Source organism: Podarcis filfolensis (assembly GCF_964270895.1).
Source record: "Podarcis filfolensis genome assembly, chromosome: 4".
NCBI lineage: Eukaryota > Metazoa > Chordata > Lepidosauria > Squamata > Lacertidae > Podarcis > Podarcis filfolensis.
The window spans coordinates 97,314,564-97,340,762 of NC_139607.1; the positions used below are offsets into that span (position 1 = coordinate 97,314,564).

At 49.5% G+C, this 26,199-nt stretch overlaps 1 protein-coding gene across 1 annotated transcript in view; it reads left to right on the forward strand.

The window, feature by feature from the left end:
- Window positions 1-25,084, forward strand: part of ARHGEF17 (Rho guanine nucleotide exchange factor 17) — a 183,032-nt gene extending 157,948 nt beyond the window's left edge. Inside the window, exons 12-21 of the mRNA XM_083609482.1 lie at window positions 962-1,035; window positions 2,593-2,786; window positions 5,304-5,554; window positions 7,391-7,634; window positions 9,306-9,392; window positions 10,965-11,032; window positions 12,979-13,127; window positions 15,900-16,074; window positions 21,077-21,334; window positions 21,717-25,084. Coding sequence (XP_083465608.1) covers window positions 962-1,035; window positions 2,593-2,786; window positions 5,304-5,554; window positions 7,391-7,634; window positions 9,306-9,392; window positions 10,965-11,032; window positions 12,979-13,127; window positions 15,900-16,074; window positions 21,077-21,334; window positions 21,717-21,892 — 1,676 coding nt within the window. The 3' untranslated portion in view covers window positions 21,893-25,084. The remainder of the gene's footprint in view (window positions 1-961; window positions 1,036-2,592; window positions 2,787-5,303; window positions 5,555-7,390; window positions 7,635-9,305; window positions 9,393-10,964; window positions 11,033-12,978; window positions 13,128-15,899; window positions 16,075-21,076; window positions 21,335-21,716) is intronic.
- The last annotated feature ends 1,115 nt before the right edge of the window (window positions 25,085-26,199 follow it).

Below are 26,199 nucleotides of genomic sequence, written 5' to 3' on the forward strand. Positions count from 1 at the left end.
CATAGATAGTCTGATCTGCGGGTTTACTTCAGGCGCTATCTCCACCCCCCTTCCTCCCGCCCCGCCTGATGGAATTGAGAGCTGCAGATGGAGCATGAGAGAAAAGATACAGAACTGCAGCAGCATCTTCGTAGCTTGGACTTCGTTTTGCGTGAAAAGTGGTGGCTGCTTGTAGTTATTTAACTGCAGTGTTTCATCGGCTGGTGTCTTGAGCAGCAACCTCTGGAAACGAAGGGCTAAAAACCGGCGCTGCTCTCCCAAATTATCTGGTCCCTTTTAACTTCGTACTTCAGCTGGTTGACTAAAATCCCTTATTTTGGCTGCTGATCCCTTATTTTCAAGACTGCTGGTCCCTTATTTTCAAATCTGTAAGTTGACAGCTATGGCTTGAGCTCAGTCTGAACGGATAGAGCCTCTGCACAAGTTATCTTCCTCATCTGCCTCTTTAGGCCTTTAGAAGTAGTTCTGAAGAGAGAGGTTGGCCAAAAAAATGTGCTGTCGTGCTCCTCCCTCAACCTCGAGTTCAACCCAAGACATACTCTGTCTTGCCTCTTCCTCTATACGGAGGGGCTGATCTGGAGCATAAATAGGTGTGGGGTTTCCCCCCCCTAACACTCCCCCTCTCTGTAGGTGCTCCTGCAGCACTGATGAACAAGCTGCAAGGTTTTATCCCCAGTCAAATTGACCGCTTGCTTCCACCGCAGGAACACCACTCTTTGCAAACCGCTGCTGACAAATAGTGTGGGCAGCTAAAACGTTTGCGAACATGCTGTGACATCACAGCAGCTCAGCCAGTGGCTGTGGAGTCTTAGAGGCGAGAACCGGGGAACAGTCAGATTTTAGAAGTGGGGTAGATAGATTCAAGATGGCTGTTCATTATCGTGACTCCACAGAGCTGCAGCGGATTACGCCACAAATAGGACCGCGCTACAGGTTTGTTTGTTTTCTTTTTCGTAACCAGCTTCCTATAAAAACTGCCTGGACCCTGAGTTCCTGAAGGCGATTCCCATCATGAAAACGAGGAGTGGAATGCAGGTAGGTCTGAGCTTTGCAAACCAAATTCACACAGTTCATCTGTTGTTTGTTGCTACCGTTTCCATATTAACTGTCTGAAACTATAGTTCAATTTGCTGATTGTTTAGAAAACACAAACCCTCAGTGCACCTTAAAGGTAAAGGTAAAGGGACCCCTGACCATTAGGTCCAGTCGTGGCCGACTGGGGTTGTGGCACTCATCTCGCTTTACTGGCCGAGGGAGCCGGCGTACAGCTTCCGAGTCATGTGGCCAGCATGACTAAGCCGCTTCAGGCGAACCAGAGCAGCGCATGGAAACGCTGTTTACCTTCCCGCCGGAGCGGTACCTATTTATCTACTTGCACATTGATGTGCTTTCGAACTGCTAGGTTGGCAGGAGCAGGGACCGAGCAACGGGAGCTCACCCTGTCGCGGGGATTCGAACCGCTGACCTTCTGATCAGCAAGCCCTAGGCTCTGTGGTTTAACCCACAGCGCCATCCGCGTCCCTTCAGTTCGCCTTAGTGCAGCTCATTTAACTCTACTGCACTTTGAATGAAGACCTTTGCCACCGATGAGTCAAAAGCGCCTCTACCTAAAATCTTAAAAGTTGGCTTGCTGGAGCTGGTTGTTAAAGACTTGAGCTCTGAGCAGCGCTTCAGTTTCAGGCATTAATGGTCCTGTTTGTAAGCAAAAGCTCTGTTCGAACCTGTATGTTTGGAGGATATTATTTGGAGAAATTTTCACAGACAGTGGAGCTTCGTTCGTCCCAGCCAAGGTAAGAGTCATTACCCACCGAGCATTCCCTCTTATAAATAAAAAGCTCCTTTGAAAAAGTAAATAAGTAAAATAGTTCCACCTCCTTACTGCTAAGGAAAGAAACCCACAGTGCACCCCAGTGCTGTTCATTTAATTCTACTGCACTTCCGTTAAAGACTCTTGTCACCAATCAATTATTGGTTCTGGAGAATGTATTTTTGGTTGGGCCCATGCCGGTGAGCGCTTTTTAGGGCCTGTTTTATTTTATTTTATTTTATTTTATTTTTTATTGATACAACAAGAAAAAAGAAAAAAACCACAAATACCAAATTACACACAAGAATAACCATAGACACATAATTTTCTTAGCGAACAATAAAACATATATTGGTCTTAACACTAAAGACCCAACCTCCCGTCTATTCCATATTTCAATTTCATATTACTTATTTCCAATACTTTTATCATAATTAAACTTATTCTTAATAAATCTAATTTCTTATATCTACCTTGCAACTATTACTGAAGTTCCTCGAATGCTGCAACAGAATTTAAACTACTAGATTTATTTTTCAGATATTCTTTGAAAACCTCCCATTTTGAAACAAATTCCTGTTTTGATTTATTCTTTATTTTTTCTGATAGGCCATCTAATTCGGCATATTCTGTCAGCTTTTGGATCCTATCTTTTTATCTTTTTATATGCGACGGCAGCAGCAAGAGTTTTGATTACAGCAAAATGGAAGAGTAATGAAATCCCCTCTATACAAGGTTTAGGGCCTGTTTTAAAACCAACCTGTTTTTTGTCCCTTCTCCGGCAGTTCTCCTGCGCCTCCCCCAGCCACAGCAACCCGGAGAACGCCTACGAAGTCTGGGTGTGCAACAGCGACGGCTACGTCGGGCAGGTCTGCCTCCTCAGCGTCAAAAAGGAGCCCATCGTCGAGGCCTGCATCGCCGTCTGTTCTGCCCGGATCCTCTGCATCGCCTCTGTGCCGGGCCTCAAGCGGACCTTCCGGTAAGGACGTCGCCAGAAGAGGACTTTCCTGTGGGTGGTTTCATTTTTAGAACGCCTGCGGCAGCAAAGAATCTCGTGGCCCCTGGAAAGTGAACACATTTGTTATGGTTCCACAGGTGTTGTTAAAACTACAACTCCCGTCATCCCTAGCTATCAGGACCAGTGGTCAGGGATGATGGGAGTTGTAGTCCAAGAACTTCTGGTTGAGAAGGGCTGGCTTGTAAACTTTCGGGGGATCCAGGACCCACTTCTGTCAGATAAACGTGTGTGCTGGTCCCGAGGGCTAACCGTGCGGCGAGGTCCGAGTCCAGTTTGAGGTCGAGGGTGCGGTATGGAGGCTGTCCGTCAAAGCTGAAGCGGGGTCCAAGGCAGGGAGTCGGGTGAGGTCAGGAACTCTGGCAGAAGAGCAGGACAGGGTGCAGGCAGGAACAGGCTACCAACAATGTTGCTTCTGCAACCTGGGACTGGGGCTGACTGGCTTTTATCTGCCCTGAAACATAGGGCGGCCCCGGTCCACAGGTGACTCGCCTCTCCTGGCCTGGAGGCGAGCACTCTTCCTGCGGGAACTTAGTTCCCTCCGCCTCTCTGCCCTGAGCCTCTGCAGCTCAGGAGAGGCTGGAGGGTTACCGGACCCAGAGGCAACCTCAGCTTCCCCTGACGGGGCTGAGAGTGGAGCACCTGCAGGCAATGGGTCCTCCATCACCTCAGGAGCCAGAGCAGACTCAGCTGGTGCCTGCACCTGAGGATCCAGCACAGGTGAGGACCCTTCAGGCTCAGGCCCCAGCCCTGGCTCAGCTGGTTCTGGAGGCAGGACTCCTATGCAGGCTGGGATTCCTCAGGTTCAGCCTCTGAGTCCGAATCCCAGGCCATCACAACGCGGCTGGAAGCCAGGGAGATGTGTCCTGCAGAAAACGGCTGAATTAGAATTTATTTATTGTCTATTTATTGCATTTCTATCCTGCCTTTCCTCCAAGGAGTTCAAGGCAGCCGACGTACATCTCCTCCCTGTTTTATCTTTAGAGCAATAACAACAACCTTATGGAGTAGATAGATTAGGTTGAGAAGCAGTGACTGGCCCAAGGTCACCCAGTGAACTCCACAGCCAAGCAGGAATTCGAACCCTGCTCTCCCAAGACCTAGTCCAACACAGTGGGGGTCAGAACCTGTGGTTTGAATATCTGAAAGACCGTGCCCTTTCCTACAGACCCTCTTGAGTGTTAAAATAGGCAGAGGGGGCCCTTTTAGTAGTCCTGTCACCTTTGGAAATGTGTTGTGGGGGGGGGGGGGAGATGTCCTGGACCCAGGAAATGATTCCTGCATTGTAGGGGGTTGGACTAGATGATCCTCAGGGTCCCTTTCAACTCTGCAATTCTATGATTCTCTTAAAGGGCATTTAGTTCTGTGGTTCCTGAAAGCAGCGAATCCCCAGCTACTGCAGTTCCTGTCCCCTCTTAGGCTTCCATCCTGGCAGCTCATGTTTTGCTGCTCAGTGCAGAGACGCAGCTTCTCTGTTTATCTTTTTCCCATGCCTTTTTGTTCTCTTCACGTCTCCACCCCCATCATTCAGCCTGGACACTGAGGTCCAGCTCTGAGGGCCTTCTGGCGGTTCGCTCCCTGAGAGAAGTGAGCTTACAGGGAACCAGGCAGAGGGCCTTCTCGGTGGTGGCACCCACCCTGTGGAACGCCCTCCCAGCAGATGTCAAAGAGAACAACAACTACCAGACGTTTAGAAGACATCTGAAGGCAGCCCTGTTTAGGGAAGCTTTTAATGTTTAATAGACCACTGTATTTTATTTTTTTCAAAAAAAATTGTTGATTTTCCAGAATTTTTAAACAAACAAACATAAATCTTAACTGTACTTAATCCAATCTTAGTAACATTGTTAGGTGACTTCCTCGAATCCCACTGGATGAGTTTCAGTTTTTCCAGTTTTTCCAAAACCAAGTTTCTCATAAAATTAACTTAATCACTTAACATCATTCTTTCTTTTCATTTTAACTTTAAACATATTATTCTCTAACATCACATATTTAAATCCTAAGCCTATCTGGTATTTGCAAGTTTTTCCAATTAAGTTATTTTAGCATGTTTAACTAAATAGTCTTTGAATTTCCTCCATTCCTCCTGGTACTCCTCCTCCTCCTGGTCAAGGACTCTTCCGGTCAGGTCGGCTAGCTCCGAAAAGTCCATCATCTTCATCTGCCATTCCTCCACTGTTGGGACTTCTTGTGTTTTCCAATTCTTAGCTAACAAAATTCTAGCTGCAGTTGTGGCATACAAAAACAATCTAACATCTTTCTTGGGCAATTCCAAACCTGTTATTCCAAGAAGAAAGGCCTCTGGTTTCTTAGTAAATGTATATTTCAACATTTTTTTCAGACCACTGTATTTTAATACTTCGTTGGAAGCTGCCCAGAGTGGCTGGGGAAACCCAGCCAGATGGGCGGGGTATAAATAATAGATTATATTATTATTATTATTATTATTATTATCTTCCCACCTCACTCTGCACCCAGGGAGCGCCCTGAATCTCTGGCCAGCCCTTCCTCAGAACCGGTTCACACGTCGATGGACGAGTCTGGGCCCCAGCAGTGCTTGCATATCTCCATTTCCGGGTCTTCCCTGGAGCTCTCGGACCCAGTGGACAGCACCAACCGAGAACTGGTCCCCTTCGACAGCGACGACACGGATGATGAGTCCTCGCCGAGTCCTTCTGGCACCCTCCAGAGCCAAGCCAGCCACTCCACGATATCTTCCAGCTTCGGAAGTGAGTCGGACCATTCGCACGGCAACGTTGAGAGCTAGTAACTTGCCCCAAGCCAGCCACGCCCCCTTCCCCAGGTGCCCTTCTATCGCTGAGCATATTTTTGAACCCCAGCACCTCTCCTTTCCAAACCCAACTCTGCATCTATGCAGAGTGTCGTCCTAACGGTTCCTTTTTAGGAACGTCCCTTCGACTTCCTTGTGCAATCTGGCAGAGTAGAAACATTTAAGCACGTGAATAAATTGCCGTCGGCGTCTTCGCTTCTGAGAAACAGACGTTTTCAGAAGGCTGTGAATGTCCTGGCGATTGTTTTACACAGTAGCTGCTGTTGCTTGTTCTCGCAAGTTCAGGAATGGCGATCAGTGTTTCTTTTACGTGGAAAATAATACGACATCTTCCAAGCAAAATGAGAGCTTCTGACTAAATATTAGTTGCTGTTATGATTATTTTCCTTTTCTTCTTTTGGAATATGCCGTCAATTCGGTGCAATAGGCTCCTCGGTGCAGCTTGCTGCAAAATAAACAATGGCACCGCGCAGCAACGAGAGTACGAGCTCTCTTTAATAAAGCAGCCCTCCCCCAGGTTATGAAGCCTTGCTGGCTGCTGCCAGTCAGAGCAGAGCTTTGTTTGCCAGCTCCACGATTGGGCTCCCCGGATCCGGGCCCTTGCTTGTCACCCCACCCCAAAAGGCCTTGTTCCCAGAGCCTCATTCTGCCCTCTATTGGCAGGGACCTGGTGGTGGTGGCTCCCCAAACAGCCCTCGCCTTCAGTGGGCTCAGCAGGGGCTTCCATGGCAGCAGAGCTGAGTGGAGGAAGACCCCCCCCACCCAATTCCGACCTCCAGGAGTGCAGATGGAGGGTTTCAGGGTTGCCCCCTAAAACACACTATCTGCGGGCTTCTGCGGGAGGTGAGAGAATTCCCCTATCTCCTAGAAAAGCCAGTAGAAGCCGTGCAGCCCCTTTAAAAAGCGCACGGCTTCTGCGGGAGGTAGGGAATACTCCCAGAGATTGTCAGGGCTGGTGGGTGAAGCCTGGGCTTTCCCTGCCAGCCCCGATAAGCTCCTGAGCAGCTCTGGGGTAGCCCACGAAGCCTCTGCAGGGCAGCAGCGAGCCTTCATCCCGCTGCCCTGCGGAGGTGCTCTTGGGGGCTTTTCCCCAAGGAGGGAGAAGGGCAGCCCATCACTGACTGGCTGCCCTTCTCCCTCCTCGGGGAAAAGCCCCCAAGAGCCACACACACATTCCATGTGGACTGTGAAAGGGAGCGCTGAGCAGAGCCTGGGATGCCTACAGGCTCTGCTCAGCGCTCCCTTTAAATAATATTTTTTTTCTTGAATCCCCCCCCCTAAAAACTAGCTGCGCCCTATAGTCCGGTGCGCCCTATGGAGCGAAAAATAGGGTATAAAAGTCATAGCAGAAATTGGTAATTGACAGGTGATGCATAGGGAAAAGCGATGAGATTTTGAAATGCAAATTAGAAATGTTGTTGTACTGGGAGCGGCAAAGAAAATAGAGGGAACGCCTGGGGCTTGGGAAGTCAGTTTTTAAATTTGTATTAATTTGGAACACAGTTTGTTAAGAATTGTGGAAAAGCAATAAAAAATAATAATTGGTAAAGAAAGAGAGAAATTCCTCAGAAATTCCTCAGACATAGTTCCAGCTTAACTAAATCTAGTTAAGTCTAGATTTAACAGTCTAGATTTAATGTGCATTTGGTAGCGAAGCTGACAAATAAATTGGGTTTAGAACTGAAAATGAACTGTTGGGTTTCAGTGACCAAGCCAGGGACCTTCCTTGAGTTTGAAGGTTCCTTGCTAGTTCCCTTCGCCTCTCGTTTTCCAGATGAGGAGATCCCGAGTTCTAAAGACGCAACGGCCGAGACAACCAGCTCGGAAGAGGAGCAGGACCCTGCTGGCTTCCTTCCCATTGCCACCACTTTCGCCCAGAACAGCGACAGCCCCATGGACGGCCGGGCGTTGAGGCGGTCAAGTCGAGGGTCATTCACCAGAGGCAGCCTGGAGGACCTGTTGAGCATCGACCCAGAAGCCTATCAGAGTTCCATGTGGCTGGGGACAGAGGATGGCTGGTAGGCAGACTGCGCCTTGAAATCTTTTTAGACTTTTTCTTTCTTTCTCCCCATTTGTTGTTGTTTAGTCGTTTAGTCGTGTCCGACTCTTCGTGACCCCCTGGACCAGAGCACGCCAGGCACTCCTGTCTTCCACTGCCTCCCGCAGTTTGGCCAAACTCATGCTGGTAGCTTCGAGAACACTGTCCCACCATCTCGTCCTCTGTCGTCCCCTTCTCCTTGTGCCCTCCATCTTTCCCAACATCAGGGTCTTTTCCAGGGAGTCTTCTCTTCTCATGAGGTGGCCAAAGTATTGGAGTCTCAGCTTCAGGATCTGTCCTTCCAGTGAGCACTCAGGGCTGATTTCCTTCAGAATGGAGAGGTTTGATCTTCTTGCAGTCCATGGGACTCTCAAGAGTCTCCTCCAGCACCATAATTCAAAAGCATCAATTCTTCAGCGATCAGCCTTCTTTATGGTCCAGCTCACACTTCCATACATCACTACTGGGAAAACCATAGCTTTAACTAGATGGACCTTTGTTGGCAAGGTGATGTCTCTGCTTTTTAAGATGCTATCTAGGTTTGTCATTGCTTTTCTCCCAATAAGCAGGTGTCTTTTAATTTCGTGGCTGCTGTCACCATTTCTTCCCCTTCTATTTGCCAAGAGGTGATGGTCCCAGTGGCCAGTTCTCCCTATATAACAAGCTAAAACTTGTCAGCTTTCGGCAAGCTCCCTTAGCTACTGGTTTGGCTGCTGTGATGTCATGGAATGTCGAAAGGCGTTCTGACACAGAGTGGGAAGGATCTGTCATCGAATGTTGAAAGTCGGTGCTGTGTCTTTGGCAAATCCATAAGATCTCTTTGGCCACAGGACTGCAGCCAGGGGAGGTTAGAGCCCAGGAATTTATATTGCATTTGAATGTTTTAATGTTGCATTTTAATATTGTTTTTTAAGTTGTATTTCAATCCATTTGTTTTTATATCGGTTGTTAGCTGCCCTGAGCCTGGTCTTGGCTGGGGAGGGCGTGGTTTAAATAATAATTATTATTATTATCATTATCATTATTATTATTATATTTCAAAAGTAGAGTCTTTCTTCTTCTTTAGCGATCACTTGTAGCCGAGTAAGATTGTCTTCCATGAACACAATTTTAACAGTGAGTCCATAAGTGACTGTGGAGGCCAATTCTGGATCCACACGTCCTTCCACAGTGGGAACATAGGTTTCCGGGCAGGAGTTGATCATGGTGTGGATTTGCCAAGCGTGCCTTCCTCTTAGCACGTTTCTCCCTTTTGTCCTGAGTTCGAGTGTCTTCAAAGCCCCTGACACCTTTGGTAAAGGCTGTTCTCCAACTGGAGCACTCACAGGCCAGTGTTTCCCAGTTGATGGTGTTTATACTACATTTTTAAAGATTTGCCTTGAGTCTTGAAACCTCTTTTGTTGACCACCAGCATTACACTTCCCATTTTCAAGTTTGTAATAGAGCAGCTGCTTTGGAAGACGATCATCAGGCATCCTCACAACATGACCAGTCCAACGAAGTTGTTGTTGAAGACTCATTGCTTCGGCACTGGTGATCTTTGCTTCTTCCAGTACACCGGCATTAGTTTGCTAAGTCAACAAAGCACTGATTTTTCTCCCTATGAACCAGCCAGAGTCTCATTCCTGCTTCCATTCTCTTTGATTTGCAGCATCCATGTCTACCAATCCTCAGACAACATCCGCAACAGGAAGAATAGCATGAAGATGCAACATTCGGCCTCCGTGACGTGCATTCTGTAAGTGGAGCTTCACGCAGGGTGTACTGAAATGCAGAATGTATGATAAGTGAGCACAGAATCCAGCTTCTTGAGAAACCTAGCTTTCGTTTTAAAGCACCATTTTAGTCCACGGGGCTGAAAATCTTGTGTGCAAAACGGTTTGCTTAAATTGCAAAATCCAAAAGTGGCTGAATACAATTTTCAGTAGCGAGTGAGGCAATGGGGAATTCAAGGTCCTTGCACCACCCTCGACTAGCAAAAACCAGAACAGATTATTTTTAAAAAGCAGGAAATGAGGATGTTCATATGTAGTCATGTGAGCCTCCACCTTCAAGATGAAGGGGTACAGCCCAGACGCAGGTCTTGCTAAGGTCTTGGCCTTCCTGATCACCGTCATGTGACTTCGCTGCTGCGTTAATCGTACCAAGAAGTACATATTGTACCGTATTGGCCTGAATATAAGCCTCACTTTTTCCCCAAATTCCGACCGTGAAAAGTTAAAGCTCTGCTTAAATTTGTGACCTTACAAAAATTGGCTTTTACGATATTGCTGCTAAAACAGACATATGGTAAGACTGAACGGGTGTGACTGCCTGCAGTATTTTAAGGGAGCGACTTATATTCGGGTATTGTCTTTTTCTTTTCTTTTTCCCCCTTGAATTTTAAAGGTGAGGCTTATATTCGGGTGCGGCTTATATCCGGGCCAATACGGTATTTACTTCTGCAAAACTAAGCAGTTAAAGCGATGGAGACGGGGAGGCATCTACCCCAGGGCAATCTCGCCCTCCTCCCTCTAGCATCAAACAGAGATGGGTGGAAAACATTTGCGATGGCATTCGCTCCCCAATCTCAGAATGACTAAGCTCTGAATCAGTTCGTTCACATGGGAAATTAATGCTTTTAAGCACAAAGGTGTCTCCCCAATATTAATCGCCGTTCATGATTAAATTAGGAGTTGCTGTATCAGTGTGGACATGGGTGACCCTGATTTTTGCTTAGCCTGCAGAGGACCTTAAGGTCCATGAATAACCATAGTTTAGAGGTCCCGGGCCCTAAGGAAGTCAGGCCAGGGCCAGGGCCTTTTCAGTGATGGCTCCGACCTGGTGCAATGCTCTGTCCCATGAGACCAGGGCCCTGCAGAATTTAACCTCCTTCCGTCGGCCCTGTAAGACAGAACTATTCCACCTGACCTTTAATTTGAATTCAGCCTGATCTTTTATTTCCCTTCTCTTCCCTCCCCCTCCCCTTTTATGAGGATCACCCGCTCTGGGATCCCACAGCTAATTCTCCCCTGGCCTCCTCGCTGGCCCAAGTAAGACCAATTCAGCCAGCTAGCCCTGGGGATTATCTAATGCTTCTTAGATGGATTTCCCCCAAATTGATTTCTGAACTTTGAATTTTATTGCTATTCATGTTTTTATACTGTATTTTATGCTGCTTTTACAATTAAGTGTTTTAAATTTGTTGTTAGCCGCCCTGACCCTGGTTTTTGAACCGGGAAGGGCAGGGTATAAATAAAAATTTATTATTATTGTGCCACTCATTTGATTTCCAGCTGAGGTTGTAAAGCCCATTGCTTTTCCCCCACAGGTATCTAGATAACCAGGTGTTTGTATCGCTGGCGAATGGAGAGCTCGTTGCCTACCAGAGAGAAGCCGGTGAGTTATTTGACCGTGAAGATGTTTTCAGGAAGGCTCTAATGGTGGAAACGAGGGCGGCTGTAGCAAAACACCTACCGTATTTTTCGCTCCATAAGACGCACTTTTTCCCTCCTAAAAAGGAAGGGGAAATGTGTGTGCGTCTTATGGAGCGAATGCAGGCTGTGCGGCTATCCCAGAAGCCAGAACAGCGAGAGGGATCGCTGCGCAGCGCTCCCTCTTGCTGTTCCAGCCTCTGGCTTAGCCCCTCTGTCCCTTCCCCCACCTCATGGAAAAGCCCCCAAGAGCCGCGCTCCCTTTCATGAGCCGCGTGGAGCATGTGTGCGGCTCTTGGGGGCTTTTCCCCCGAGGAGGGAGAAGGGCAGCCCGTGACGGCTCGTGAAAGGGCGCGCTGAGCCATAGCTGTCAACTTACAGATTTAAAAATAAGGGACCAGCAGCCTCGAAAATAAGGGATCAGCAGCCAAAATAAGGGATCAACAATTACTTTGATAAAATACATATTTTGTTGCGTGCAAATGGCTTTAGATACCTATTAGGTCCATAAATCACCATATAGCATATATTCAGTACAAAAAAAAACAGCAACAATTTGTTGTTGACAAAGGACAGCTAGACATAGAAAGGGCCCCATTACCTTCAGTAGTTTATTTAAGGGACATCATCAATAAGGGACAGCAGCGGGACATGACGCTGGGATAAGGGACTGTCCCGCCAAATAAGGGACGCTTGACAGCTATGCGCTGAGCAGAGCCTGGGATGTATACAGGTTCTGCTCAGCGCTCCCTTTAAAGAATATTTTTTTCTTGCATTCCCCCTCTAAAAAACTAGGTGCGTCTTATGGAGCGAAAAATACGGTGCCTGGCCACATGGCTGCATAGGAGGAGCACTCAGTTGCTGTGACCCTCTGGGCCTTGAAAGTCACAGGCTTAGAGAGTGAGCAGTGACAAAAGGTTTAAAAACCTTTGTGCGAATGCTCGCTGGCGCTCATAGCAGTACTTGGTGGGAGTAGCCCATCCCCGGACACACTGAGGAACCTGTAGAAGCTTTCAAGTGCACCCTGGCGCCCATGGGCACTGGGTTGCCAAACCCAGCTGTAGAATGTGCCGGTAGACTGGACTGGGTGGGATAATCACATTTTGGAGCGCCCCTCTATGCCACGAACTTTCAGATGGAAAACCAACGTAGCAGGTGAAGAGGCGGAACGGCATCTTTCTCCCTGGCGCGCTAGTTTTCTGTTGTGTGGACTTTTCACGTGGATGCGACCTCAGAGCTGGAACCCACCAGCCAGAGTCCAAGGTGGTGCCGCCCTTTCTGCCTGCTCAGCGTTTTATGACACTCCATTCTCTTTTTAAAAAAACAATTTTTATTTGCTTTTAACAAGCATAGAGTTACAACAATACCGAGTAAATACCCACATTAAGAGATTTCTCTGAAGCGCTAGACTTCCCACCATCCCCTCCATGTATCCTATTGTCATCATTTTCAGCTGCATATTATTTCATCATCCATATTTTAAGTCTACCCATATTATCCAACGTATTTGTTACATTACAAGTGCTGTTAAAATCCTGCTAATGTTTTCATTTGCCTACAGTGGTCTCTTAAATAAATTATAAATATTTCCCATTCTTCCTTGGAATTTTTGTCTTCATGGTTCCTGAGCCTTCTGGTCAGTTTTGCCATTTTGGCGTAGTCCAACAGCTTAATTTGCCATTCCTCTCTGGTAGGGACTTTTATCTTCTTTCCATCTCTGGGCTAATAGCATCCGTTGCATACATGAAAAGTCTTTTCTGCTCCTTTGGAATCTCGATACCCTCCATTCTCACCTTATTTTCCGGCATGTTTAAATTCTGTGAAGGAGAAGAGAAACCTCTGACATCTTATTTCCCCGTCTCCCTTCTCTCTCTCTCTCTCTCTCTCTCTCTCTCTCTCTCACTTTTCCAGGACGCTTTTGGGACTCTCAGAACTCCAAATCCCTCTCTCTGGGTTCTCCCGGCAGCCCTGTGACCAAAATGGTGGCCGTGGGTGGCAAGCTTTGGTGCGGATGCCAGAACCGTGTCGTCGTCCTTAGCACATCTTCGTTGCAACAGGAGGTATGGAGGAAACAAGGAGAGTCATTTTTAATTCGTTTTTTTCAATCCTATAAGGGAGCGACAAAAGAACGCAACATGTTTTAACATGGTGTTGCTCCAAACTGGGCTCCTCTTCCCACATTCCTAACAACAATGGCCCCCCTTACGGTGGCCGTTTGTAGCCAAAAGTCTCCTGCTTCCATTGTTCCTGCACCCCGTAATTTACACCAAATTCTGGGAGAAGGGGGTTCAGAAATACTCTCCAGTGACAACGTGTCAGCTGGCTGCCCTGTCATGATTCCCACCCACCCACTTTCTTCTGACACGTCCCAACTCCTTTGTTTGTCTATCTCTGCGCTGTGACCTCAATAATAAATAATAAAAATATTTTTTTATTTGTATCCCGCCCTCCCCGGCCAAAGCCGGGCTCAGAGTGGCTAACAACAAGTAAAAATAGCACAGTGTACATAAAATCACACCGTCAATTAATTAAAATACATTTTAAAATCAATTCAGAATCGAATTAATGACAACCATTGGGTTGGAGTTCAATGAGGTTTACAGAAGGAGAGGGTCAGGCTGTGCCTTGGCCAAAGGCCTAGTGGAACAGCTCCGTCTTGTAGGCCCTGCAGAAAATGTCAAGTCCCACAGGGCCCTAGTCCCTTGTGACAGAGCATTCCACCAGATCGGAGCCACGACCGAAAAAGCCCTGGCTCTGGTTGAGGCCAGCCTAACCTCCCTATGGCTCAGGATCTCCATGGGACTCTCCGTGGGACATACCAGGAGAGGCGGTCCCGTAGGTACGAGGGTCCTAGGCCATATAGGGCTTTAAATGTTAAAACCAGCACCTTGAACCTGACCCTGTACTCCACCGGGAGCCAGTGCAGCCAGTATAGCACCAGATGAATGTGCTCCCACGGCGAGGACCCCTTGAGGAGTCTTGCCACGGCATTCTGCACCCCTGGAGTTTCTGGGTCAGTCTCAAGGGCAGCCCCACGTAGAGCGAGTTACAATAATCCTGTCTGGAGGTGACCGTTGCGTGGATCACAGTGCCTAGGTCAGGGCGAGAGAGGTAAGGAGCCAACTGCTTAGTTTGGCAGAGATGAAAAAATGCCGCTTTGTTATAGCTGCAACCTGCGCCTCCATAGAAAGGAAGGTGTTGCACCCAAACTCTTAATGGACGGTGCTGGCACTAATTGCGCCCCAGCAAGAGATGGGAGTTGGCCCTCCAAACCCATATCGTCTTTGAAGGATTTAACTTCAGCTGGCTCCCACGTAACCATCCAGCCACAGCTTCCAGACATCTGGTCAGTGTGTCTGGGGCCGAGTCAGGATGGCCATCCATCAACAGATAGAGTTGGGTGTCATCAGCATATTGATGGCAACCCAGCCCAAAACTCCGGACAAGCTGGGCGAGGGGGCGCATAAAGATGTTGAAAAGAATCAGGGGGAATATTGCAGCCTGCGGCACTCCACACACCGAGTGGCACAACGACAGTTCCCGCCCCCCCCAGCGCCACCCTCTGTTCCCGACCCAAAAGGAACGAGCGCAGCCATTGAAGGGCTGTGCCCTGGATCCCCATGTCGGCGAGGCAGTGGTCCAGAAGTTCGTGATCGACCATGTCGAAGGCTGCTGACAGGTCTAAAAGAATCAGCAGCCCCGACCCGCCTCGATCCAGCTGCCTGCGGAGATCATCTGTTAGGGCGACCAGAGCCGTCTCGGTCCCATGACCAGAGCAGAAGCTGGACTGGAATGGATCCAGAGCCGATGTTTCAGCCAGAAATCCACCAAGTTGTTCAGCAACCGCCTCAAAGCCCCGCTGTAAATCAAACTGTCTCCCTCTTCTCCTGCAGCGTCGGGAGAAAGGGGTGTGTCCTCCTCCTCCATCTCGTCCTCTTGAGTCCAATCCCTGACACTGGGTTGCCCCAGCTGCCCTTTGGGCGGCTTCCCACAGAATAGAAAAAACACAGTGAAACAGCAAACATGGACCGCTTTGAGATAAGCAGCTCAGTGAGTGTGGTTGTGCTGGTCCCGGGGGGGAGGGGTTACCGTGAGGCATGGTCAAAGTCTGGTCCTGGGCCGAGGGTCTGGAGACTGTCCACCAAGGGGGAAGCAGGATCCAAAGCAAGAAGCTGGGCGTAGTCGGGAACTCCAGAAAAACAGGTTCTTTGTGCTGGCAGAAACAGGTTTCCAACGTCGTTGCTCCCGCAACCTGGGACTGGGCTGACTGGCCTTTATCTCCTCTGGGGCCTAGGGTGGTCCCGGCCCACAGGTGACTCGCCTCTCCTGGCCTGGAGGCGAGCACTCCTCCTGAGAGAACCTAGTTCCCTCCGCCTCTCTGCACCGAGCCTCTGCAGCTCAGGAGAGGCTGGAGGGTTACTGGACCCAGAGGCAGCCTCACCTTCTCCTGACAGGGCTGGGAGAGGAGCACCTGCAGGCAATGGGTCCTCCATCACCTCCAGAGCCAGAGTGGATTCATCTGGTGTCTGCTCCTGAGGATCTGGCACAACCCTTCAGATTCAAGGCCCTGCCCCAGCTCAGCCGGCCCTGGAGGCGGGGACTCCTGTGCAGGCTGGGATTCCTCCGGTTCAGCCTCTGAATCAGATTCCCAGGCCATCACACCAGTTCAAGGGGGACCCGGTTCCCTGGACCACAACGCCCCACTAGCTGCCACCATCTGAGGTCAGGTTTCTGCACTGGGGGGAAACCCTGGGAGAAGTGGTCCCCCGTTCAGAGCGTCGGGGATTCCCTCTGTTCCACACGGCTTCAGCCTGACTTCTTCTCTTCCCCAGCACTCCTTTCACGTCGGGCAGGACAGCAACCGCAGCCTCACCTGCATGGTGAGCTCCTCAGCGGGGGTCTGGGTCACCCTTCAGGGCAGCGCCCAGGTGAGGCTCTACCACCCTTCCAGCTACGACCAGCTGGCCGAAGTGGACGTTACACCTCCGGTCCACAAGATGTTGGCAGGTGAGAGACCCAGCGCTTTGGCAGGTCCTGGTGTCACGATCTCAGGCAGGCAAGCACGCTTCGATCAGAATTAATGAGTCTCTGTCAGTTTTAGGGCATGTTTATTTACAATTTACATCCGTGCCTGCCGCTCTCTGCTACGAGTTGGTCGCTCTGAGTCTCCGCCCTTTTCGCAGCGCAAAGGGCGCCATAGTCCAGTCCTTCCTCCCTTGTACTTCTGTTGCATTTTAACCCTTTCGGGTCTTCTGGTTTGGGGAGAAGGTGGGTAGACAACCCCCCTCCCGTTATCAAACAAAGATCCCTCCAAATGCCACCCTCCTGGTTGCATAGCAACACCCTCTATGTCATCTATCTCCTCCCCTCCCTCTGCCTGCAAGCTTTCTGCGTTCTTCTCTATCTGAGTCTGGGAACTCTCGATGAAGGGGGCCAAACTAACCTACTCCTGCGCTGTCTGCATTTCCTCGTCTCCAGAGTCAGTGTCTGGCTCCCTATGGAACGGCATTCCTTCATCTCCAGAGTCAGCCTCTTCCCAGGCGTTCAATTCGGCCGTGTCTCTTGACACCTGAGAATGACTCAGAGGTGCCCAGTTTTACAAGACTCTGGCAAGATGGGTGTCACTCGCAGGCAGAGGTCGACTAAGGGTGACATTTTCATGGTCGGTGGGAAATCCTGCTAGGTCCCCACCCCCTCTGCTAATCGTGGTTTTGCCTTCCCCCTCTAGCACCAGGCTTGGAAATATAAGAAACTGTCCTATATTGAATAAGACCATTGGTCCTTTTGGCTCAGCCTTTCCCAAAGTGGTCTCCCCGCCGATGCTTCAGACTACAACTCCTGGTGGGAGTTATAGTGTCCAAAACATCTGGAGGGCACCAGGTTGGGGAAGCCTGATCTGCTTTGACTGGCAATGGCTGTGCAGGGTTTCAAGATCTCCATTCAAGGTAGATGCTGTACCTTTAAGCTATAGATTCTTGGCTCTTGAGGTGCAGTAAGTGTCTAAAACAGGGTTCCCCAAACTTGGGTCTCCAGCTGCTTTTTTGGACTACAACTCCCATCATCCCTAGCTAGCAGGACCAGTAGTCAGGGATGATGGGAATTGTAGTCCCCAAACGGCTGGAGACCCAGGTTTGGGAAACACTGGTCTAGAATAAACTCGGGGAAACAGTTATAGGAGCCAAAAACTGAACTGGGTTGAAGTCAGAATGCCGTACATTTGTGAAAATATCTCCTGGGTAGCCAACGAAATGTCGCAGCTGAGAGCTAAGTAGAGCGTTGGGCTTAGAGCAATCAGACCTGGGTTCAAATTCCCACATAGCCATGGAAGTGTGTGACCTTAAGGCAGTCACTGTCTCCCATCCTGGCCTACCTTGCAGGGATGTTGTGGAGAGGGAAACCCCTTCTGCGGTCACTTTGAGCTCCTTGTGTCTCTGAGGATACTAAAGTGGTAGTCAACCAATCTCTGGCTGAGATTTCGGGCGGGGGGGCAGCATAAAGGATGAGAAGAAAACCACCCAAACAAAACAAAAAAAGAGAGGATAATTTGATTTTATAACATGGCACGGCCAGCACGTTTTGCCTTGTCGCATTCTGCAAGAGGGAAAGGTGAAATGACTGCAGGAACTATATTAAGAGCGCTGCATTAAAAACCTTACATAAGGTTATTGCATTAACATTCTTAATTTAGTCCTCGGTGTCATCTTTGCCTGGAGAAGATGACTCACCGAAACATGATGGGCAGGGAACCTCGTAAAACAACATTCCTGTACTCCTGGCATCATTTTGCATTTTTGCCTCCTACAGTTCTTTTGGCGTCTGTCTTCATCTTGGCTGTAGCAGGTAAGTCATCCAGGCAAACATTTCAGCCTCCACGCACACCCCAACATAACACACAACACCCCAACAGAGACACCTGCAATATGAGAACACTTACACTAACCAGCAGGGAATTCTAAGGAATATTTTCCCCTCCCCATTGAATCCTGTTGCCCCTCTCCTGCTTTCTCTTGCAGCATCAGAACTGCCAGATGAATTGGGGTTGGGGTGTTTTTTTGACGGGGGTTGTTTGGAATGACCCAAACCTTTGAGCCTCCTTTGTGCTTCATTGCTACATATTTCTTCAAGATCATGTTGGTCAGAAGTTTGGGTAGATGCCTTGAGTCAATAATAATAATAATAATAGTTTTATTATTTATACCCCGCCCATCTGGTTGGGTTTCCCCAGCCACTCTGGGTGGCTCCCAACAGAATATTAAAAACACGATAAAACATCAAACGTTAAAAGCTTACCTAAACAGGGCTGCCTTCAGATGTCTTCTAAAAGTCAGGTGTTCATTTCCTTGGCATTTGATGGGAGGGCGTTCCACAGGGCGGCCGCCACCACCGAGAAGGCCCTCTGCCTGATTCCCTGTAACCTCACTTCTCGCAGGGAGGGAACCGCCAGAAGGCCCTTGGAGCTGGACCTCAGTGTCCAGACTGAACGATGGGGGTGGAGATGCTATATATGGGCCAAGGCCGTTTAGGGCTTTCAACGTCAGCACCAACACTTTGAATTGTGCTCAGAAACATACTGGGAGCCAATGTGGTTATGTGGTCTCGGCGGTCGCTCCCAATCATTAGTCTAGCTGCCACATTTAGATTAGTTGTAGTTTCTGGGTCACCTTCAAAGGTAGCCCCACGTAGAGCGCATTGCAGTAGTCCAAGCAGGAGATAACCAGAGCATGCACCACTCTGGCGAGACAGTCTGCGGGCAGGGAGGGTCTCATCCTGCATACCAGATGGAGCTGGTAGACAGCCGCCCTGGGCACAGAATTGACCTGCGCCTCCATGGACAGCTGTGAGTCCAAAATGACCCCCAGGCTGCGCACCTGGTCCTTCAGGGGCACAGTTGCCCCATTCAGGACCAGGGAGTCCCCCACACCCACCCGTCCCCCAAAAACAGTACTTCTGTCCTGTCAGGATTCAACCTCATATTGCAGGTGTGTATGTTGGGGTGTGCATGGAGGCGGAAAGATTTGCCCGGATGACTTAACAGCCAAGATGAAGACGGGGAGAGGGCTCTTGAAATCGAATCCTGCTTTCTGGTTTCCCACTGCCATCTGGCTGGCCGCTGTGAAAACAAGATGCTGGGTTACGTGGACCGTTGGCCTGATCCAGGAGGCTCTTCTTCCTTGCCTATGCTCTACAGCCCTTTTCCCCAACTCCTTTTGCCATTGTATAGTGTCACAGACTGGCTGGAGGACAAGGAACTCCCCTAGGGAAAGCCTCAAAGGAGGAAGGCTCATTGCCCAGGGGATGGTGGTGGACACAGAGGACGAGTCAGAGTGGGAAGGAGAGGAGGAATGGATGGCAACAGGCTTTGGTGAGCAAGAAGACCCAGAGAAGAAAGAAGTTCAGACTCAGATGTTGAAGTTCAGAGGCTGCAGAAGCATCCCAGGAGCTTGCCATTCCTACTGCGTTAAGTTCCCGTCCCCTCTTGTATCCGAGGCCACAGAGAGCTGTGTGTGTAGCAGAACAAAGAATGCAGGTTTCCACCAGCAGCAGCGTAGTTCAGTTATGAGTTTTGGATATAATGGAGGTGTAAAAAGATTTGGATTATTATAAAAGATGCAGGAGGAGATGATTAGTAATAGGACCCACAAAGGGGAAGAGGGAAGTCCAGGAGATTCAGGCACGTTCGCAACCCACAGCGTTCGCAACCTGCAGCGCCGTGAATGCATGCTCCCAGGTTGCAATTTGGCGCTTCTGCACAAAGCGCAATTTAGCGCTTCTGCGCATGTGCAAACGCCAAAACCCGGAAGTAACCCATTCCGGTACTTCCAGGCTTCGGCGCATCTGCAACCTGAAGCGTCTGTAACCCGAGGTATGACTCTGTGTGTGTGTGTGTGTGTGTGTGTGTGTGTGTGTAGATAGATAGATGATAGAGATAGATAGATAGATAGATAGATAGATAGATAGATAGATAGATAGATAGCAAGCACAGTTCCCACCACCAGCAGTGAAGTTTAAGGCTGCTTGGAGAACATCTGGCTGGCAAGAAGGAGACATGGGGAAGTAGGAGGCAGGAATCATCAGTCCTAGCAACTGTTTCATAGGGGCCAGTCCTGCCTAGGAGGTATCCCTGCCCTTGTAGGCTGTTTCCTTGAATAAAAAGTTAACTTTTCTGCTTGTCCTTGCATCTTGAGTGCCAGCCTGTATCTGAACCAACCTTGACACACGGTGAAAAATGTAATATCAGGTGGGTGGGAATGGGGGAGAACTGCTTTACTAATACAGGAAGCCAAGGACCACCTCAATCTCAGAAACAAGAAGTATCTCATGAGTTGGTCTAAGGTGGCCTTTCCTAACCTTTGTGCTCTGCGGATGTTGCTACCATAGCTGTCAACCGTCCCTTATTTGGCGGGAAACTCCCTTATCCCAGCGCCGTGTCCCGCTGCTGTCCCTTATTGATGATGTCCCTTAAATTTCAAAGGAAGCAGCTCCTCTCCCTCCCTCCCTCCCTGCCTGCTGGCCAGGGAGGAGGGAGGCTCCAACTGTGTTGCTTGGCTGCGTTGCTCACCCAATAAGGAGTCTAAGAACGACTGGGGGGTGGAGCTTGCATGCCTTGTGCTGATCAACTCGGCTGCGTTGCCTGGGGACTCGCCTTTGCTCAGCGCTTCCCAGCGGAGAGGTGACGGTGGTTTTCCTTGCTGCATCCCCTTTGCCGGGTTGCTGCGCTGTGGGAACCACCGCTTGAGGCTTCGTTTGGCTGCTGGCTGGGCTTTCTGCCTTTGGCTCGGAGGGGCTCAGAAGTTGAACATACCTGTGTTGGGAAAATCCCTTATTTTGGCTGCTGGTCCCTTATTTTCGAGGCTGCTGGTCCCTTATTTTCAAATCTGTAACTTGACAGCTATGGTTGCTACCCAGTGGGCGGTGCTGGCAGGGTGGGCTGGTGGGAGTTGTAGTCCAAACCAGGCTGGGGATTGAACCATCTAAGGACTCGCATGAACCACTCGCCTTGGGTTCGCAGGCTCAGATGCCATCATCCGCCAGCACAAGGCCGCTTGCTTGAGGATCACCGCCATCCTGGCCTGCAAAGACCTGCTGTGGATCGGCACCAGCGCTGGAGTGGTCCTGACTCTGCCCATGATGTCCAACGCCGCCTCCTTGAAGACCCCGCCATCACCAGTGGGCCTCTCCCAGGGACACACAGGCCACGTCCGGTTCCTCACGTCCATCGAGCTGCCGGAAGGTTTCGACATCCTCTTTCCCCTGCCCAGGGATCCAGGTGGGTTCGAGTAAGATGAGGCAGAAGGGGCAGCCTGGGGTGAGATAACAATCGGGTTTTCCATCTGAGCAGGAAAGGTGTCCGTCAGGGATTCTCCAGCTGCGACGTCTGCATTGCAGGGGGCTGCACTAGATAATCATGTGGTGGCGGCGCGGTGGCAGCAGGAGGCCCCATTAGCTAAAGTGGTGCTTCAGGTTAAGAACAGTTTCAGGTTAAGAAAGGACCTCCGGAACGAATTAAGTTCTTAACCCCCAAGGTACCACTGTACATCTATGCATACATGCTTACAAATCTACATAGGGTGCATACTTTGTCCCGGTTGCAGAATTTGGGTTATGCAGGTGCAGAAAGAAATATGACTCACTCTCCTCCCCGCTTCTAGGTACAGAAAAGTCCAACGACTTGGAGAAACGGGACTCCACGAGGCACAGGCCCCCCAAGTCCAAGATGCTCATCATTAGCGGTGGCGACGGGTACGAGGACTTCCGGCTCACCAACAGCAGCGAGACAGTGGGGAGGGATGATAGCACAAACCACCTGCTCCTCTGGAGGGTCTGACGAGCGAGATGAAGAACAGGGCGGACCCCTCCGGAGGGAGAGAAGCCGGGAAGAGAGAGAGAAAGAGATTGCGTCCCGTCCTTGCCGTCCCCACACGGACGCGTCCCTGTGTCTCATCTCCCACCCTGGATGTCTTGTGCGCAGGGTCGCCTTTCTGGATCCGCCGCGCGGAGTTAGCGGCGCGCCTCGGGACGGGCCGCGTGCGGAACCTCCAGAACGCAAATCCATGTTGCACGACTCGCGCTTGCTGCTGTGTCTTGAGTGTGTGGGAGGGGGTGCGCTCCGTGAGAGATTAGGTGCAGCCGCCCTCATGCGCCAAGCCCCATTCAAATGGGACTCAGAGAGAGAGAAACCATTTAGGAATTCAGCCCTGCTTAGGAAAGGATTGTCTGCTCTGTGTGTGCCGCTTGGTTAGAAACGCCCAGCTCAGCCGAGGAGTTGTTGAATGTCGTCGTGTCTCCCGTTTTCGTCCGCTGAGGCCCCCGAGTCCAGGTGGCCGGGGCAACTTCCCTCATTCTCACCAAACACAATCATTTTCCGCCCTCTCTTTGGTTTCTCCTCGCCTTCCTCCATCGGATACGGACGCAGAGCTACTCCACTCAATGCCACCCTTTCATTCATGCAAGAACTGCTCACCAAAACCAGACACTGCACACCATCGTCTCGCCAACTTTTGCGAGGCACACTGCCGCCAGCATCCAGATAACTTGGGGGTGGGGGTGTCTGTTTGTGTATAAATTACCTTTATTTATTGCCGGTTAGGAGGAGGAGCTGCTCCAGAAAGGAGGGGAATGGGGAGGCAGATTGACACTGTTTCTGAGCAATTTCCAAAGAGATTGGGATGGTGGGATGGAGAGCGGCTTTGGTCCCTTGTCACGGTCAGAGACGCCCCTGAGTCTGGGCTCAGTTGTGATAACCGCAGGGTTGTCCCCGCACATCAGTGTTCAAAGACGTAAGTCTGTATCGGGTTGCAGTGTTGATGATGGTCGCTACCCAAGATGGCGGCTGGAGTTTGTGTCTGCTGAGAAGGAAGGGGAAAGAGGTTGGGCATGGAGAAAGCCCTTTCTTGATGGGGGGGGGGTGAAGGGCAGCAGAGACAAAATACAAGAATCTTGACAGGATAATTGTGCAATATTGAGCAGCTTTCCCCACCAACCCCACACAGGCCAGGAGGCCGCACCACAGAGGCCTCATCCGTTACCAGGGCAACCGTACTCCATGTTGTCAGGGGATGGGTGGGCAGGAGTTTGCACCACCCTGGTCTTCTACCTTGTACAGTATTTATGATTTATTTGTTGTGGTTGTTGTTTTTTGTTTTTATTTTTTAAAAAAGAAAACCTAGCTAATGTTTGTGGAGGGAGGCAGCGAGTTGAACAGTTAGCATCGCTTAATTTAATCGAGTTCATAATCTTCCGTCGTGAGAGGGGTAAATTTGCCTCAGAGACCGAAAGGTCTCCACAGGCAGATTGAAGGCCGTCCTTAAAACCTTGAAGAAAGTTAGATCCCTGCTAGCATCATCGTGAACATGGTTGAGGGCAGGGGAGAAAGCGGGCTGCATTTCACTAGCTGACCATGGGACGTATTCTGGGGACACATCAGTCGCCGGGTTTCCTGCAAAGATTCCTGAAGGAGGCAAACCGTTGCTTGATCCTGCAAGGAACCTCTCGGCTGCCCAGTCCTCTGCGTATTTACTCAGAAGTACGTCCCGCTGACTTTCAGTGGTGCTTACTCCCAGGTAAGTGTGTGTGAGATTGCAGCCTTCATGCTCTGAGGCGAGAGTTCTCACTCGGGATCACATTAAACCCGCCTTTGCCCAACTTCGCCTGATTGGTCTGGTGCGAGTTGGAAGTCCGAAACGTCCGGAGGTTGTCGGGTTGACCAGAGGTACATGTTGTGTGCACGGTTGCGTTGTCGATTTAAAATGAATTGGGAGGCTGTTGGCATTCCAATAACCAGATGAATAGGCCATGCATTATGGAAGCCACACCACCTCTCAAGGGCATTGCCAAGGGTGGGAAAAGGGTTCTGGGGGGACAAGATGTCAAACCAGTGTCCCCTCTTCCAAAGTGAAGGTGAAGCACCTCATGTCTCCACTCAATACACCCAATTTCCCCTAAGACAGGAATATAGCTGATACCTTGAACCAAGAACAATATCTCCTTATAAACATATACATAGTGTTGCTTATGCACCGACACTCGATGCCGATGAAGACATTAAAGAAAAGAATTGTTTTCAGCTGGATGCTATCCTATCAAGAGACGCCTGGGTGATTTTAATGCAGGCACAGGCAAACTCAGCCCTCCAGATGTTTTGGGACTACAATTCTCACCATCCCTGACCACTCGTCCTGTTAGCTAGGGATCATGGGAATTGTAGTCCCAAAACATCTGGAGGGTCAAGTTTGCCTATGCCTGTTTTAATGCAAGAGTTGGGCAAGATGTCGATCTGTGGCCTGGAACTATTGGGAAAGAAGGAATTGGCAACAGCAACCACAGTGAAATACTGCTTTTGACTATCTGTGCAGCGCACAACCTTGTTATTGGCAACACACTCTTTCGACAAATAAATTTAAAACATTATGGAGGCGCCCTTGGTCGAACCGCTGGCACCTCTTAGACTATGTGATTGTCTGAGCTGAAGATTGCTGAGATGTGTGAACAGAGCTAGGGTGAGTGTCTATGACTTCTGGACACATCACTAATTAATACGCTCCATGATGGCTATCAAGATTGTACCTCAACGCAGACTTCAGGAAGGGAAACCAAAGCGCAAAATGAACACTCGAGCCCTTCAAGATCCCATTAAGCGGGATTGCTTCCAAAGGACCGCCTGTGTTCAGAGTTCCCTGATAACATTGAGGAACACTAAAAAACATCCATTATTGCAGCCTGTGAACAAACTATTGGTATCAAACCAAGAAACACCAGGACTGGTTTGATGAGAATGACAGTGAGATTGAACACATTCTTGACAAGAAAAGGAAGGCCTTTCAGATGTGGCAAAGAGATAGAAACTGCGCCACTGAGGAAAAACCTATGCCAATGCGAAGGCTGAGGTTCAAAGAACCAGAGAACTAAAGAACACCTGGTGGATAAAAAAAGCTCAAGGGATCCAGCACTTAGCTGACGCTCATGATGCACAGAGTTTCTTTAAAGCCACAAATACCATCTATGGGCCAATAAATCATGGCACATGGCATTTGCCCCCTATGCCCAACAGAAGGTAAAGGTAAAGGGACCCCTGACCATTAGGTCCAGTCGTGGCCGACTCTGGGGTTGCGGTGCTCATCTCATTTTATTGGCCAAGGGAGCCAGCGTACAGCTTCCGGGTCATGTGGCCAGCAGGACTAAGCCGCTTCTGGTGAACCAGAGCAGAGCACGGAAACGCCATTTACCTTCCCGCCACAGCGGTACCTATTTATCGACTTGCAATTTGACGTGCTTTCAAACTGCTAGGTTGGCAGGAGCAGGGACCGAGCAATGGGAGCTCACCCCATCACGGGGATTTGAACCGCCGACCTTCTGATCGGCAAGTCCTAGGCTCTGTGGTTTAACCCACAGCGCCACCCGCGTCCCCTACAGATGGTACCACACTCCTAAAAGCTATTGCACTGCACTGGAAAGAACATTACCAGCATCTCCTTAAACACAACTCCCCTCACAGATTCCTCAAAAACAAATTAAGAGATGAGCTCTCAGTATCACCAAATCTGGGAGAGTTGTGTACAGCTATTAACCAAATGAAAAACAACAAAGCCGGTGGACCTGATGGGATACCTGCTGAAGTCTTCATAGTGGGTGGAACTGAACTTGCACAACAACTTCACAAGCTCAATGAAAAAATATGGGGGAGAGAGGAGATCCCAGCAGACTTTGGGGATGTCAAAATTATCAGTCTGAGGCTACCCTTCCTGAATCCCAGAATGGTTTTAGACCTTCCAGGGGGACAGTAGACATGATTTTCTCTGCTCGGCAGCGTCAAGAAAAATGCAGAGAGCAAAACCAACCCCTGTATATGGCGTTTATTGACCTGACTAAGGCCTTCAACACTGTAAATTGTAATGCCCTGTAGACTGTCCTTCTGAAAATTAGCTGCCCATATAAATTTGTAAACATCATTCGGCTCCTCCATGATAATATGACAGCAACAATCGCAGATAACAATGGCTCTCAAAATGAACCATTCACAGTGGGGTCAGGTGTTAAACAGGGTTCTGTTATCGCCCCAACTCAATTTATTATTTTCATTGCCATGATCCTACACTTTGTCAAAGGAATACTCCCCACCGGAGTAGAAATCATATA